At 47.6% G+C, this 17981-nt stretch overlaps 1 protein-coding gene across 2 annotated transcripts in view; it reads left to right on the top strand.

The window, feature by feature from the left end:
- dvl1a (dishevelled segment polarity protein 1a) overlaps positions 1-17981 on the top strand; it is a 53391-nt gene that overhangs the window by 2812 nt on the left and 32598 nt on the right. For both annotated transcript variants that reach the window (XM_029622218.2, XM_029622219.2), the window contains exons 2-3: positions 9851-9920; positions 14309-14430. In XM_029622218.2, the coding sequence (XP_029478078.1) occupies positions 9851-9920; positions 14309-14430 (192 nt within the window). The remainder of the gene's footprint in view (positions 1-9850; positions 9921-14308; positions 14431-17981) is intronic.

The raw sequence follows: 17981 nt of genomic DNA, 5'->3' as shown, positions 1-17981 counted from the left end.
AGGCAGGCGCACACACACACAAAGTCATAGTTCTATAGAAGCCCTAACTCTCCATCTGGTGTGAATATGATTGTACTGTCCTTATTTGGATTGAGTCATCACAGTGAGTCATCATATTGACTGTTGTATTAGCTGGTGACTTTGTGCTGAATGCAGTCAGCTGCTATCCAGTAGCCAGTAAGGTACACTTCATTCCTTTTACCAATAGGTTATTGTGCTACTGGACTATTGTTCCAGTAATTCTGCTATTGAAGATGTTTAGAGGCGATTGGCGAGCCCAGCTGTTTTTAGTACCAGGTTATCACAAACATCAAAAGATGAAACCCACACACAGAGAGACAGGCAGTCCTTTGTCTAACACACACAGGCTAGAAACGTCACTAGCTCGGACATTTCCCACAGCAGGCAGCACGACCTTGTGAGGGAACTGGTTTTTACTGGTGGCAGGTTAGTTAGTTGGGTCTATACTGTGGCCTCAGCAGGGCCTTCTGTCCTGTCCCTCTCCCTCCAGTCTGTCCTAGTGCAGGACTGGGGCAGACTGCTCCATGGGGCCCCAGGAGAGATGATCCACCACCTGATTAGGAAAGCAAACACAACATGTTTGCTCTAAAGAGTTAAGGTTAGGGGTTGTTGAACACGCTACAGTGTATAGTGTTTTAGGCCTATTCAATCGTTCACAAGAGCTGGTGCTATGTGTCTTGTCATTGTCAATCAACAAATTCGATCTATTGGTATCTGTACTAGGATATCATTGTTAGATTGTTTCACACACTGAACATCACATGTGAAAGTGAAATCCCTGAGCAGGCAGTGTTGTACTGGCTGTACAACTGGCACAGTACAGAAACAACACTGATGGTCAGGGACACACAAAGGATCATATGGCTGGTAGGTTAGGTTGCCTTTAGACACTAATTGGTCTTTTGACCAATCCGATCAGGTCAGATAAAGATCTGATGTGAAAAGATCTGATGTTATGGGTCAAAAGACCAATAAGTGGAAAAAAAAGATCAGAATTGAGCGACCTATATAAACGCAGCCAGAGAGTTGCAGACAGGTACTGTATGGCTGTTAGAGAAACTAGCTGGGGACTTATAAGACTCCTGTAGAGGGGAAACACATGGAATCCCTTGCAGTTATTAGACAGTGTTTGATTTGTAAATGTTCAGTCAGTGCAAGGTATTACATAGTAGATTACATAGTAGACCCCCTGTTGTGAAGGGGAGGAAGACAATGTTTTATTTCATTGTAATGAAATATTTGTTTTGTGCTAATGATATCAGGATTAGTGAATGTGCAACATCATTTTTTTATTGAATTGTTTGTCCAGAAAATGTATTAAGTCCATCTGTGTATGATTATGCATAGATTGTTTAGCTTATATCTCTTGACGTATTGTGTGTCTGTAATTAGCAGTTAAAGCATAGATTTGTGTAGCATAGAATTTAAATCTGGGTTGCTGTTGAGTTTTTATCCCACAACCGCCTGGTAAAATACTACATTATACTGTAATGTTGTTCCACCACACAAATTAGTAGTGATTTGTATTTTTCCAGCAAATTCACAGTAAATTCAACCCATGTAGTAAAATAGCCTTACAGTCTCAGTATCACTTGATAGCTTTGATGTTGATAATATGCTGTTTTGCCGTGGCAACGGTTGAGATGTTTGTTTGAGACCTCAGTAAAATCTTTGTCATAGAGGCTCACTGAAGCTAATGATATAAGGCAAGGACTTCAGTGCTCTTGGTATGATGAATACTCAGCTCCACGTGGAGGGTCAAATCTGCTGCTTCTGCACATGCTCTACTCTTTTACATCACTTAGAATATTCATGTTGTTATTATTACTGTACAGTAACTTGGATACGTTTGAGAACCTGACGTTTCAGGAAGAGGAGGGAGGGTTGAGAACCTGACGTTTCAGGAAGAGGAGGGAGGGTTGAGGACCTGACGTTTCAGGAAGAGGAGGGAGGGTTGAGGACCTGACGTTTCAGGAAGAGGAGGGAGGGTTGAGAACCTGACGTTTCAGGAAGAGGAGGGAGGGTTGAGAACCTGACGTTTCAGGAAGAGGAGGGAGGGTTGAGAACCTGACGTTTCAGGAAGAGGAGGAGGGTTGAGAACCTGACGTTTCAGGAAGAGGAGGAGGGTTGAGGACCTGACGTTTCAGGAAGAGGAGGGAGGGTTGAGAACCTGACGTTTCAGGAAGAGGAGGGAGGGTTGAGGACCTGACGTTTCAGGAAGAGGAGGGAGGGTTGAGAACCTGACGTTTCAGGAAGAGGAGGGAGGGTTGAGGACCTGACGTTTCAGGAAGAGGAGGGAGGGTTGAGGACCTGACGTTTCAGGAAGAGGAGGGAGGGTTGAGAACCTGACGTTCAGGAAGAGGAGGGAGGGTTGAGGACCTGACGTTTCAGGAAGAGGAGGAGGGTTGAGGACCTGACGTTTCAGGAAGAGGAGGGAGGGTTGAGGAACTGACGTTTCAGGAAGAGGAGGGAGGGTTGAGAACCTGACGTTTCAGGAAGAGGAGGGAGGGTTGAGAACCTGACGTTTCAGGAAGAGGAGGGAGGGTTGAGGACCTGACGTTTCAGGAAGAGGAGGGAGGTTGAGAACCTGACGTTTCAGGAAGAGGAGGGAGGGTTGAGAACCTGACGTTTCAGGAAGAGGAGGGAGGGTTGAGAAACGTTTCAGGAAGAGGAGGGAGGGTTGAGGACCTGACGTTTCAGGAAGAGGAGGGAGGGTTGAGGACCTGACGTTTCAGGAAGAGGAGGGAGGGTTGAGGAACTGACGTTTCAGGAAGAGGAGGGAGGGTTGAGAACCTGACGTTTCAGGAAGAGGAGGGAGGGTTGAGAACCTGACGTTTCAGGAAGAGGAGGGAGGGTTGAGGACCTGACGTTTCAGGAAGAGGAGGGAGGGTTGAGAACCTGACGTTTCAGGAAGAGGAGGGAGGGTTGAGAACCTGACGTTTCAGGAAGAGGAGGGAGGGTTGAGAACCTGACGTTTCAGGAAGAGGAGGGAGGGTTGAGGACCTGACGTTTCAGGAAGAGGAGGGAGGGTTGAGGACCTGACGTTTCAGGAAGAGGAGGGAGGGTTGAGGAACTGATCCTCTTCAATTATTAAAGACATTTTCATCCTAATTTGATTCACACATATGTTGTGTACTGACTGTTATGGTGAGTGAAAGCCTTGGACTATGGACCAGTGTACAGCCTTCTGGTTGGCCCAGACTATAACCAGCTGGCTGGTTGGTCGCCCCTCCTGACCCTGTGCTGTTGGCCCAGACTATAACCAGCCGGCTGGTTGGTCACCCCTCCTGACCCTGTGCTGTTGGCCCAGACTATAACCAGCCTTCTGGTTGGTCGCCCCTCCTGACCCTGTGCTGTTGGCCCAGACTATAACCAGCCTTCTGGTTGGTCGCCCCTCCTGACCCTGTGCTGTTGGCCCAGACTATAACCAGCCTTCTGGTTGGTCGCCCCTCCTGACCCTGTGCTGTTGGCCCAGACTATAACCAGCCTTCTGGTTGGTCGCCCCTCCTGACCCTGTGCTGTTTGCCCAGACTATAACTAGCCGGCTGGTTGGTCGCCCCTCCTGACCCTGTGCTGTTGGCCCAGACTATAACCAGCCTTCTGGTTGGTTGCCCCTCCTGACCCTGTGCTGTTGGCCCAGACTATAACCAGCCTTCTGGTTGGTCGCCCCTCCTGACCCTGTGCTGTTGGCCCAGACTATAACCAGCCGGCTGGTTGGTCGCCCCTCCTGACCCTGTGCTGTTGGCTCAGACTATAACCAGCCTTCTGGTTGGTCGCCCCTCCTGACCCTGTGCTGTTGGCCCAGACTATAACCAGCCTTCTGGTTGGTCGCCCCTCCTGACCCTGTGCTGTTGGCCCAGACTATAACTAGCCGGCTGGTTGGTCGCCCCTCCTGACCCTGTGCTGTTGGCCCAGACTATAACCAGCCTTCTGGTTGGTCGCCCCTCCTGACCCTATGCTGTTGGCCCAGACTATAACCAGCCTTCTGGTTGGTCGCCCCTCCTGACCCTGTGCTGTTGGCCCAGACTATAACCAGCCGGCTGGTTGGTCGCCCCTCCTGACCCTGTGCTGTTGGCTCAGACTATAACCAGCCTTCTGGTTGGTCACCCCTCCTGACCCTGTGCTGTTGGCCCAGACTATAACCAGCCTTCTGGTTGGTCGCCCCTCCTGACCCTGTGCTGTTGGCCCAGACTATAACCAGCCTTCTGGTTGGTCACCCCTCCTGACCCTGTGCTGTTGGCCCAGACTATAACCAGCCTTCTGGTTGGTCGCCCCTCCTGACCCTGTGCTGTTTGCCCAGACTATAACTAGCCGGCTGGTTGGTCGCCCCTCCTGACCCTGTGCTGTTGGCCCAGACTATAACCAGCCTTCTGGTTGGTTGCCCCTCCTGACCCTGTGCTGTTGGCCCAGACTATAACCAGCCTTCTGGTTGGTCGCCCCTCCTGACCCTGTGCTGTTGGCCCAGACTATAACCAGCCGGCTGGTTGGTCGCCCCTCCTGACCCTGTGCTGTTGGCTCAGACTATAACCAGCCTTCTGGTTGGTCGCCCCTCCTGACCCTGTGCTGTTGGCCCAGACTATAACCAGCCTTCTGGTTGGTCGCCCCTCCTGACCCTGTGCTGTTGGCCCAGACTATAACTAGCCGGCTGGTTGGTCGCCCCTCCTGACCCTGTGCTGTTGGCCCAGACTATAACCAGCCTTCTGGTTGGTCGCCCCTCCTGACCCTATGCTGTTGGCCCAGACTATAACCAGCCTTCTGGTTGGTGCCCCTCCTGACCCTGTGCTGTTGGCCCAGACTATAACCAGCCGGCTGGTTGGTCGCCCCTCCTGACCCTGTGCTGTTGGCTCAGACTATAACCAGCCTTCTGGTTGGTCACCCCTCCTGACCCTGTGCTGTTGGCCCAGACTATAACCAGCCTTCTGGTTGGTCGCCCCTCCTGACCCTGTGCTGTTGGCCCAGACTATAACCAGCCTTCTGGTTGGTCACCCCTCCTGACCCTGTGCTGTTGGCCCAGACTATAACCAGCCTTCTGGTTGGTCGCCCCTCCTGACCCTGTGCTGTTTGCCCAGACTATAACTAGCCGGCTGGTTGGTCGCCCCTCCTGACCCTGTGCTGTTGGCCCAGACTATAACCAGCCTTCTGGTTGGTCGCCCCTCCTGACCCTGTGCTGTTGGCCCAGACTATAACCAGCCTTCTGGTTGGTCGCCCCTCCTGACCCTGTGCTGTTGGCCCAGACTATAACCAGCCGGCTGGTTGGTCGCCCCTCCTGACCCTGTGCTGTTGGCCCCTCCTGACCCTGTGCTGTTGGCCCAGACTATAACCAGCCGGCTGGTTGGTCGCCCCTCCTGACCCTGTGCTGTTGGCCCAGACTATAACCAGCCTTCTGGTTGATCGCCCCTCCTGACCCTGTGCTGTTGGCCCAGACTATAACCAGCCGGCTGGTTGGTCGCCCCTCCTGACCCTGTGCTGTTGGCCCAGACTATAACCAGCCTTCTGGTTGGTCGCCCCTCCTGACCCTGTGCTGTTGGCCCAGACTATAACCAGCCTTCTGGTTGGTCACCCCTCTCCTGACCCTGTGCTGTTGGCCCAGACTATAACCAGCCTTCTGGTTGGTCGCCCCTCCTGACCCTGTGCTGTTTGCCCAGACTATAACTAGCCGGCTGGTTGGTCGCCCCTCCTGACCCTGTGCTGTTGGCCCAGACTATAACCAGCCTTCTGGTTGGTCGCCCCTCCTGACCCTATGCTGTTGGCCCAGACTATAACCAGCCTTCTGGTTGGTCGCCCCTCCTGACCCTGTGCTGTTGGCCCAGACTATAACCAGCCGGCTGGTTGGTCGCCCCTCCTGACCCTGTGCTGTTGGCTCAGACTATAACCAGCCTTCTGGTTGGTCACCCCTCCTGACCCTGTGCTGTTGGCCCAGACTATAACCAGCCTTCTGGTTGGTCGCCCCTCCTGACCCTGTGCTGTTGGCCCAGACTATAACCAGCCTTCTGGTTGGTCACCCCTCCTGACCCTGTGCTGTTGGCCCAGACTATAACCAGCCTTCTGGTTGGTCGCCCCTCCTGACCCTGTGCTGTTGGCCCAGACTATAACCAGCCGGCTGGTTGGTCGCCCCTCCTGACCCTGTGCTGTTGGCCCAGACTATAACCAGCCGGCTGGTTGGTCGCCCCTCCTGACCCTGTGCTGTTGGCTCAGACTATAACCAGCCTTCTGGTTGGTCACCCCTCCTGACCCTGTGCTGTTGGCCCAGACTATAACCAGCCTTCTGGTTGGTCGCCCCTCCTGACCCTGTGCTGTTGGCCCAGACTATAACCAGCCTTCTGGTTGGTCACCCCTCCTGACCCTGTGCTGTTGGCCCAGACTATAACCAGCCTTCTGGTTGGTCGCCCCTCCTGACCCTGTGCTGTTGGCCCAGACTATAACCAGCCGGCTGGTTGGTCGCCCCTCCTGACCCTGTGCTGTTGGCCCAGACTATAACCAGCCGACTGGTTGGTCGCCCCTCCTGACCCTGTGCTGTTGGCCCAGACTATAACCAGCCTTCTGGTTGGTCGCCCCTCCTGACCCTGTGCTGTTGGCCCAGACTATAACCAGCCGGCTGGTTGGTCGCCCCTCCTGACCCTGTGCTGTTGGCCCAGACTATAACCAGCCTTCTGGTTGGTCGCCCCTCCTGACCCTGTGCTGTTGGCCCAGACTATAACCAGCCGGCTGGTTGGTCGCCCCTCCTGACCCTGTGCTGTTGGCCCAGACTATAACCAGCCGGCTGGTTGGTCGCCCCTCCTGACCCTGTGCTGTTGGCTCAGACTATAACTAGCTTTCCTCCTGTCCTGGATATAAATAAACAACTCTAATCCCTACAACACACACAAACACGCACACAGACACACACACACACAGCTGGCCCACCACTAGAATATGTAGAAATCTCCCTGTAAATCTTCTGCCATTATCCTGTAAAATCTGTTAAGACTCGTTTAAGCTGCCGGCTTTGAGAAGTGAGAGTTGTGAGGACGGAATAACCAAGAGTCTGACACCCTTTTTAAACGCAGCCCTCCTCTGTGTGTGTGTCACCTCATGAGACAGCTTCTGGATGTATTTAGGCATTGGGGAACTCGGTGTGGCATATTCTGCTGCTGAAATCTGTTGGAATATGAAAGTATGCATGAAGAAAGGTCATGGTTTACAGAGACACATCATTTTGTTTGCTTTGGACGTGTGTCTGGATTCCTTTGGTTGTAATGATTTTAACCAAAAGTGAGAGAGAGAGAGAGAGAGAGAGAGAAGGGGGAGAGAGAGAGAGAAAGAGAGAGAGAGACAGAAATAGAGAGAGAGAGACAGAGAGAGAGAGAGAGAGAGAAGGGGAGAGAGAGAGAGAGAAAGAGAGAGAGAGAGAGACAGAAAGAGAGAGAGAGACAGAAAGAGAGAGAGAGAGAGACAGAAAGAGAGAGAGAGAGAGAGAGAGAAAGCCAGAGAGAGAGAAAGCCAGAGACAGAGAAAGAGAGAGATGATTCATGTTATAGGTTTCCTATTTGATCAACTTAAATCACAAAAGCAGGATACTTTACCATTAATCGATCAATATGATGTTGTTAAATTTGGAACAGGATTGAATTAGCACTCACTTCTAACAATATTTAAGAGGCCCATTGTTTGTATTGACCGCTCCCACATCCTCCCAAGTTACCTTCAGTTGGTCATGTGGCTCTACAGCGAGGATGCAAACACTTCCTACCTAATGATGTGACTCACACTCCCTCTTCCTCTCTGTGGTGGAACAGAACAGGCCACATACACAGAAGCATTCTCTCTCTGTGTTAGTCAGTTCCAGCCACAAGACTAGGTTATCTCGCTCTTCCACTCCTATAATACAGTATAATACAACCACAGCAGCACACACAGTCACTCGCTGTCGTCATGTGAGTAGGAACTCCTGGAAAAGTGAAGGGGGAACAACTGTAAATCAATAGAGCTGCAGTTTCGGAGAAACTGAGTCTTTTCTTTGAAGTAGTGTCTTTGTCCTGTTCATGTTCCAGGACTCTCTGGGAGACAGTGAGATGTTGTTGGGTGAACTATATTGGTTAGATAAAGATAAACTGAACTGATCTTTTCAGAATTCACACCTATATTGGCTAATTATTAGCTATTAGTTTCCCACCTCTAAAATAGGCATAACTGCAGCCCTATAGCCCAGGATATAGACTGTGTGTCTATATCTTTGTGTGTATCTCAGTCCTCCAGACCAGGCCTGCTCTGAGTCTGTAGTCTGTACTCTGTGACAGTAGCCCAGCAGGTGTGGCTGGTTAATTCTAAACGCTGTCCCAGGGGTTAGAGGGTAACTAGGAGGTATTTTTGTGGGGAATTTACGATCTGAGATGTACACTGAAGTAGACTCACACTCAATCCCTCTATTAATACCCCTCTGACTCCTGGCAACCTGGCAGATACTACCCTGTCCCTGGGTGGAGAGGTAGGGTATATCCTATTTGGAATGTGGATATATTATGACGATAATGTATACTGAAAAAACCATGAGCGCAATATGTAAAGTGTTGGTCCCATGTTTCATGAGCTGAAATAAAAGATCCCAGAAATGTTCCATATGCAGAAAAAGCTTATTTCTCTCAAATGTTGTGCACATCCCTGTTAGTGAGCATTTCTCCTTTGCCAAGATAATCCATCCACCTGACAGGTGTGGTATATCAAGAAGCTGATTAAACAGCACAATCATTACACAGGTGCACCTTGTGCTGGGGAATATAGAAGGACACTGAAACGTGCAGTTTTGTCACACAACACAATGCCACAGATGTCTCATGTTTTGAGGGAGCATGCATTTGGCATGCTGACTGCAGCAACGTCCACCAGAGCTGTTGCCAGAGAATTGAATGTTAATTTCTCTACCATAAGCCGCCTCCAAAGTCGTTTGTAGAGAATTTGGCAGTACGTCCAACCGGCCTCACAACCGCAGACCATGTGTAACCACGGCAGCCCAGGACCTCCAAATCCGGGCTTCTTTACCTGCAGGATCGTCTGAGACCAGCCACTTGAACAGCTGAAGAAACTGATGAGTATTTCTGTCTGTAATAAAGCCCTTTTGTGGGGAAAAACTCATTCTGATTGACTGGGCCTGATTGACTGGGCCTGGCTCCCTCGTGGGTGGGCCTGGCTCTCAAGTGGCGTCGCTATGCCCTCCCAGGCCCACCCATGGCTGCGTCGTGAAATCCATAGATTAGGGCGTAAAGAATTTATTTCAATTGACTGATTTCCTTATATGAAATGTAAGTCAGTAAATTCGTTGAAATGGTTGCCTGTTGCGTTTCTATTGTTGATCGGTATATATTGTGCGCAAGATAAATACAAGTTCAATGTATTTCCCCAATGCCCAGACCTGTCACATATACACACCAGCACAATGCACATGCTGTTGAGCGGTGTGCTTGTCCATGTCATGTTTCTGCACCATTATCATGTTGTTGTGCTTAGTCAGGGCCAGCAGATCACTTGTGGAGGATGAGACTCAACATCTGCATTCAATGGACTAAGTCAACCGTAACATGGTGGTGAAGCTCGTTACGGTCAAAAAGTGGAAATTCAACTTGTTAAGCATGAATCGCTCGCGATATGCTTTAGCTGTGCATTGCAGGCTAGTGGAGATGATTCCTGGGTGTTAGGCTAACAGCTGTGTGCCTAGTGTTGACTCATTGTCTCTCTTTCTCTCTCTCTCTCTGTGTGTGTATGCGTTTGCGTGTGTGTATGCGTTTGCGTGTGTGTGCGTTTGCGTGTGTGTGTGCGTTTGCGTGTGTGCTTGTGTGTTTGTCTGTCCGTTCCACAGGGTTGTCAAAGAGGAGATTTCCGATGACAACGCCAAGTTGCCCTGCTTCAACGGGAGAGTGGTGTCCTGGGTAAGTGAGATCGTTTCCACCTGTCCCGTAGCCCCCACTCCTGTTGCTCTCCTCCCCGCCTCGCTGCGGCTCGCTGGCTCCAAGTGTAGATAAACATACATGTAGTCTAACGGCCCGTATAGTGCATCTACCTAGAGAGATCACACTGTCATGCCTCCACTGTACAGCACTCAAGACTCTACAGCAGAGAGGGGATACACTCGTTGAGCTTCTATGCTATGCGCCTCATACAGGTGTGAGCTCAGCCAATGGGAGATGAACCAAGGCATGGTTGCACAACGACATCACACCTGACCAGGCTTGACAGTTTTACTAGCAATATTATACAGTATCGACAGTTAACAATGATGTACATTGCATCTTATCACACGGCTAACATAGCTGACATGATACCATACACAGGTTTGTTTGGCATAGTTGTACATGGTGCTAGGAGCAGTGATGCATTGCATTGTCACGACAGGCGGTTTTACGTACACGTCCTGTGGATTATATGTCGATGACATGCTGTGATGAGAGAATACTTCCATACTGTCCAACAAGAGGGTGATTTACTGTGTCCCCATTAGGAAACCAAGTCAACTGTAACACAGCACAGTGGTAAAACAAGAAGAGTAGGGTAAGAACGCTCCGAAACAATTGTGAGACCTTTTTTAAGGACGTCGGACAATCCTAAAACATAACAGGTAGATGAAAAGTAAAGTATTGCAAATTTCTAATAGAGATTTTGATAAAAGGCTGTATTTTACATGAGGTTTTGCCAGTGTCTTAAACATGTCCCTGGGTTATTAGATTCTCCTTCTGGCATGTTCCTTTAACACTCACATGAAAAGCGGAGCAGCTGTATCTATGGATTTGCAAATGGTCATCAACGTAAACTTTTGTTTTGAGGATGAAATTTCAGGTCTATGTCATCATGGTAACCAATTTTAAACGGAGACAAACCTTACATAAAATATGTTTAATTTTGACCTTTGAAACAACTTCAGATTTTCAAGTTGTATCCACTGTCAGAAAAAAAACAATAGGCTGGGCAGGACCTTTAGTTGGTCTCCCATCCAGAGGAAGTCGAAGTTAAAGAATATGACAAAATGAAATCAAACTTGATTTAAAGTGCATTTCAAGTTTGATTTGATTTGATTTTGTCCTATTCTTTAACTTAGATTTTTGGTTGAGATGGAGAATATGAGTCCAACATATTTATTATTGAAATCAACCATTAGCTTGAAACCCATAGGCCTGTATGCATGGTCTATTATAAGTTGAATCCTGGGCTGAATTGAAACAATAGCTGTTGATGACTTCACAAATGTTATATAGGCCTAAATAGTATCATTGATAATATTTGACTTCTAAAGCATGGCTATGTTTCATTTGCTCTGTTAAAACTTCCTGTTGGAAAGACTTTGATAGCAGAACTGAATCTATTTAGTTAGTAAGTGAAGATCTCGCAATAATCATCCTCAAGATGATGGTAGTGGTCAGTGACAAAAATCAAATCCAACATATCAATTATTCATTTGTAGACACACTGGATATTGAATTGTGTTTGTTTGTTAACACAACCAAATATCAACATTTGAAGGAGATGTACTGTATCTTTCTGCTTGGATAGTTCCATCTGTGTCACTGACTTAAATTAGTCTGGCTTTAATTCCAGTTGGTCTACAGTTGAATAATTGATAGGTTGGATTCACATCTCCATCTCAACTAAAAATTGAAGTTAAAGAATAGGACTCAATCAAATCAAAGCTCATTTTAAATGCACTTTAAATACATTTTGGTTTGATTTTGTCCTGTTCGTTAACTTCAATTTTTGGTTGAGATGGAGACGTGAATCCAACCTATCAATTATTAATTTGTAGACAAACTGGACTAAGTCTGTGCGTAGAAGATACTCCTTGAAATGTTCATATTTGGTTGTGTCGACAACCAAACACGATTCAATATCACTTTTGCAATGCAGAAATAATAACCTATTGTCGACAAGTTAAGAAGTTATATATTGGATTCATGTCTCTAACTAAACCCAGAATAAAAGTTCAAGAATAGGATTAAGCCAGTGGCTCAGATGAAATGACCCAAGCATTAGATGCATTTCCTTTAAATTGAAATTGTGCATGTTCAAGATATCATGCAAAGGTCGCAGGTCTGTGGAGATCTTGCTTTAATATCTGCACAGAATCTCCGGCAGCATTGGTCACTTGCACTATGTACTTTTAATGTAATCTCAACTGCAATCCAGGTCATTTGGTTGTGCTATTAGATGAAGAACAGTGAGATCACATGTCACTTGTTATCTGATATTGTTTTCTCATTTGAACTTTGTTGTGCTTTAAATTGTTGAAAGCGCAGTGATAAAACATTTACATGACAACTAAACCAAAAAATAACAGTATATTTTATATTGTTTTATTTTTATTCACACCAAATACAAACATACACACATACGAACAACAACTTACAGACCGACACAAACAACGACTACATCTCCATGTTTTTCCATTGGATTCTGGTTGTGCTTTTAGTTGGTTGCAAGCATAGTGATAAGTTGACATTTTACCCAATTATCCACGTTGAAATGGCATGGTGTGCCCAGTAGGGAATTTCTCTCTTATGTCGCTCAGATAACTCTCTTAACTATGTATGTTTGTGTGGATTTGTCTCTGTGCCTGGATCTGTCTCTGTTCCTGGATCTGTGCCTGGATCTGTCTCTGTGCCTGGATCTGTCTCTGTTCCTGGATCTGTCTCTGTGCCTGGATCTGTCTCTGTGCCTGGATCTGTCTCTGTGCCTGGATCTGTCTCTGTGCCTGGATCTGTCTCTGTTCCTGGATCTGTCTCTGTGCCTGGATCTGTCTCTGTGCCTGGATCTGTCTCTGTGCCTGGATCTGTCTCTGTGCCTGGATCTGTCTCTGTTCCTGGATCTGTCTCTGTGCCTGGATCTGTCTCTGTTCCTGGATCTGTCTCTGTGCCTGGATCTGTCTCTGTGCCTGGATCTGTCTCTGTTCCTGGATCCGTCTCTGTGCCTGGATCTGTCTCTGTTCCTGGATCTGTCTCTGTGCCTGGATCTGTCTCTGTTCCTGGATCTCTCTCTGTGCCTGGATCTGTCTCTGTGCCTGGATCTGTCTCTGTTCCTGGATCCGTCTCTGTGCCTGGATCTGTTTCTGTTCCTGGATCTGTTTCTGTTCCTGGATCTGTTTCTGTTCCTGGATCTGTCTCTGTTCCTGGATCTGTCTCTGTGCCTGGATCTGTCTCTGTGCCTGGATCTGTCTCTGTGTCTGGATCTGTCTCTGTTCCTGGATCTGTCTCTGTGCCTGGATCTGTCTCTGTTCCTGGATCTGTCCCTGTTCCTGGATCTGTCTCTGTGCCTGGATCTGTTTCTGTCCCTGGATCTGTCTCTGTTCCTGGATCTGTCTCTGTTCCTGGATCTGTTCCTGCATCTGTCTCTGTGCCTGGATCTGTTCCTGGATCTGTCTCTGTTCCTGGATCTGTCTCTGTGCCTGGATCTGTCTCTGTTCCTGGATCTGTTTCTGTTCCTGGATCTATCTCTGTTCCTGGATCTGTCTCTGTTCCTGGATCTGTCTCTGTGCCTGGATCTGTCTCTGTGCCTGGATCTGTCTCTGTTCCTGGATCTGTCTCTGTGCCTGGATCTGTCTCTGTTCCTGGATCTGTCTCTGTTCCTGGATCTATCTCTGTTCCTGGATCTGTCTCTGTTCCTGGATCTGTCTCTGTTCCTGGATCTGTCTCTGTTCCTGGATCTATCTCTGTTCCTGGATCTGTCTCTGTGCCTGGATCTGTCTCTGTACCTGGATCTGTCTCTGTGCCTGGATCTGTCTCTGTTCCTGTATCTGTCTCTGTTCCTGGATCTGTTTCTGTTCCTGGATCTGTCTCTGTTCCTGGATCTATCTCTGTTCCTGGATCTGTCACTGTTCCTGGATCTGTCTCTGTGCCTGGATCTGTCTCTGTGCCTGGATCTGTCTCTGTTCCTGTATCTGTCTCTGTTCCTGGATCTGTTTCTGTTCCTGGATCTGTTTCTGTTCCTGTATCTGTCTCTGTTCCTGGATCTGTTTCTGTTCCTGGATCTGTTTCTGTTCCTGGATCTGTCTCTTTATGTCTTATGTATGTTTCTATATCTGTTTTTGTGACTGAATATGTATGTTCCTCTCTTTGTCTGTTTTATATCTCTTTCTCGAACCTCCATTTCCAGCTTTCAGTACAAGAATTGGGAACTATAGCAACACATGAATGCTCTTTTTCAGTCTCTTTTTCTGTGCATCTCTATGTCTTAATTGGTCTCTGGTATTCTGTCTCTGACTCACAATCTCTCTCTCTCTCTCTCTCTCTCTCTCTCTCTCTCTCTCTCTCTCTCTCTCTCTCTCTGTCTGCAGCTGGTCCTGGCAGAGAGCTCCCACTCTGATGGGGGGTCCCAGTGTACAGAGAGCCACCCAGAGCTGCCACCCCCCCTGGAGAGGACAGGGGGCATCGGTGACTCCCGCCCACCCTCCTTCCAGTGAGTACACTGCTCTGGCTGCGTCTGTGTCCTACTGCACATAAACACCATGCACACATCATTACACACACAAGTGCACACACACACACACACACACACACACACACACACACACACACACACACACACACCATGTGCACCATGTGACCTTTCTAATTCACCACAAGCCATATGCTAATCAGAATCTGGAGAGCTCATCACAGAGATTCAACCCACACGGGGGCCGAGCGCATACGGGAGGTGGAGGTTTGTGTGTTTGTGCGTTCTTCTGTGTGTGTAGGTGTGTATGTGTGCCAAGGTTCACGCTAGCTAACTCTCACTTACTGCTCACCAATGAAGTGGCTGCCCACCCATCTGTGTGGTAACACGCTAGTCTGCTCATCTATGTAGCTAGCTAAGAGTCGTCATGGTGAATATGCACCCAGAGCGACGGCAGAAATAGCTATGATAGATAGGGTAAACATCTTCAGGGAGAGACTGCTGCTATTCAATGTTTCCCATTGTGTAGAGCCACTAAAAGCACCCATCCAGACCCATACTGCAGTTCATCGTTAATAAAGAGATATGAGGACAGACATAGCTGGGTTAAACGCTTAGAAGCCAGACCCTGTTTCTCAAAGCTTGTTTGACCCGAATGCAAGCACTAGACTTTGACTTCAAACAGACTGATTACAGATTCTCACTGCATTCGTTAAAGGAAGGCCCCAAAGCTAAATGTAGCAGGACAGGCTGTGGGCCCGTGGGCTGGAGCTGTTACCATTATATTACAGCAGTGTTTTAGCTACTGCAGGAGTCTGTATTGAGAACATGCAATCTGTCATGTTTCAGTATCTCTTTATCCGCTGTTTGACATCGTGGCTCTTTCTTGTCCTCTGCGGGCTGCTGGTCGCTGCTGCTTGGCTGTCAGCCTGCCTGATGATTTTATTCTTCAAGCCTCTGCTCTTCCTGCTGCATCTACTGCCACCTTGTGGTCAAACATAGACATGTCAGCTGTCAGCTCCCTCACCACCACACTGCTGTCACTTTAAGGGCTTTATTGGTATGTGAAACATATATTCTACATTGCCAAAGCAAGTGAAATACATAATAAACTAAATTGAAATAAACACTAAAATGACATATTATGTATATATACAGTGTTGTAATGATGTGCAAGTAGTTCAAGTACAAAAGGGAAAATAAATAAACATGAATATAGGTTGTATTTACAATGGTGTTTGTTCTTCACTGGTTGCCATTTTCTTGTGGCAACAAGTCACACTGTGGTATACAGGAGTTTATCAAAATTAGATTTATTTTAGAATTCTTTGTGGGTCTGTGTAATCTGAAGGAAATATTTGTCTCTTATATGGTTATACATTTGGCAGGAGATTAGGAAGTGCAGCTCAGTTTCTTCTCTTGAGAGCCAGGTCTGCCTTCAGTGGCCTTTCTCAATAGCACAGCTATACTCACTGAGTCTGTACATAGTCAAAGATGTACTTAATTTTGGGTCAGTCACAGTGGTCAGGTATTCTGTCACTGTGTACTCTCTGTTTAGGGCTAAATAGCATTCTAGTTTGCTCTCTTTTTTTGTAAATTCTTTCCAATGTGTAAAGTAATTATCTTTTTGTTTTCTCATTATTTGGTTTGGTCTAATAGTGTTGCTGTCCTGGGGCTCTGTGGGGTCTGTTTGTGTTTGTGAACAGAGCCCCAGGACCAGCTTGCTTAGGGGGCTTATATCCAGGTTCATTTCTCTGCAGGTGATGGCTTTGTTATGGAAGGTTTTTCAATCGCTTCCTTTTAGGTGGTTGTAGAATTTAACTGCTATTTTCTGGATTTTTATAGGTCTTACAGAATCTGTGCAGAAAATCTAGATGCTACTGTAGGCCCTCGTTGGTTGGGGACAGAAGCACCAGATCATTAGCAAACTGTAGACATTTGACTTCAGATTCTAGTAGGGTGAGGCTGGGTGCTGCAGACTGTTCTAGTGCCCTCACAAATTCGTTGATGTATATGTTGAAGAGGGTGGGGCTTAAGCTGCATCCCTGTCTCACTCCCCGGCCCTGTGGTATGAAATGTGTGTGTTGTTTGCCAATTTTAACCACACACTTGTTGTTTGTGTACGTGGATTTTATAATGTCGTATGTTTTTCCCGCAACACCACTTTCCATCAATTTGTATAGCAGGTCATCATGCCAAACTGAGTCGAAAGATTTTTTGAAATCAACAAAGCGTGAGAAGACTTTGTCTTTGTTTTGGTTTGTTTGTTTGTCAATTAGGGTGTGCAGGGTGAATACGTGGTCTGTCATACGGTAATTTGGTAAATATCCAATTTGACATTTGCTCAGTCCATTGTTTTCACTAAGGAAATGTTTGAGTCTGATGTTAATGATAATGCAGAGGATTTTCCCAAGGTTGCTGTTGACACATATTCCACGGTAGTAATTGGGGTCAAATCTGTCTCCACTTTTGTTGATTTGGGTGATCAGTCCTTGGTTCCAAATAGTCCTTGGTTCCAAATATTGGGGAATATGCCAAATCAAATCAAATATGGTGTAGATCTTACCGGTGAAACGTGAAGGTGTAGACCTTACCGAGAAATGCTTACCTACAAGCCCTTAACCAACAATGCAGTTAAAGAGAAATAATTAGGCCTCCCGGGTGGCGCAGTGGTTAAGGGCGCTGTACTGCAGCGCCAGCTGTGCCATCAGAGTCCCTGGGTTCGCGCCCAGGCTCTGTCGTAACCAGCCGCGACCGGGAGGTCCGTGGGGCGACGCACAATTGGCCGGGTTAGGGAGGGCTTGGTCGGTAGGGGTGTCCTTGTCTCATCGCGCACCAGCGACTCCTGTGGCGGGCTGGGCGCAGTGTGCGCTAGCCAAGGTGGCCAGGTGCACGGTGTTTCCTCCGGCGCATTGGTGCGGCTGGCTTCCGGGTTGGATGCGCACTGTGTTAAGAAGCAGTGCGGCTTGGTTGGGTTGTGTATCGGAGGACGCATGACTTTCAACCTTCGTCTCTCCCGAGCCCGTACGGGAGTTGTAGCGATGAGACAAGATAGTAGCTACTACAACAATTGGATACCACGAAATTGGGGAGAAAAAGGGGTAAAATTCAAAAAACAAAACAAAAAAAAGAGAAATAATTAAGAAACCATTTCTTAAATAAACTAAAGTAAAAAAATCAGGGGGTACCGATACCAAGTCAATGTGCAGAGGTACAGGTTAGTTGAGGTAATTTGCAAAGTGACTTTGCATAGATAATAAACAGCGAGTTGTGTTTTGGAGGACGCATGGCTTTCGACCTTCGTCTCTCCCAAGCCCGTACAGGAGTTGTAGCGATGAGACAAGATAGTAAATACTAACAATTGGATACCACGAAATTGGGGATAAAAAATAATAAAAAATAATAATAATAAATGTTGAAGACAATTGCCAGTTGTTCCACGCATACTTTGAGGACACTTCCTGGTAATCCGTCTGGCCCGTAGCTTTGTGATTGTTGACCTGTTAAAGGTCTTGCTTACATCGGCTACGGAGAGCGTGATCACACAGTCATCTGGAACAGCTGGGGACGAC

This window comes from Oncorhynchus nerka, linkage group LG20 (genome assembly GCF_034236695.1).
Source record: "Oncorhynchus nerka isolate Pitt River linkage group LG20, Oner_Uvic_2.0, whole genome shotgun sequence".
Taxonomy (NCBI): Eukaryota; Metazoa; Chordata; class Actinopteri; order Salmoniformes; family Salmonidae; genus Oncorhynchus; species Oncorhynchus nerka.
Note: the sequence above shows the minus strand (reverse complement) of the source record. Positions and strands in the feature narration are given on the sequence as shown.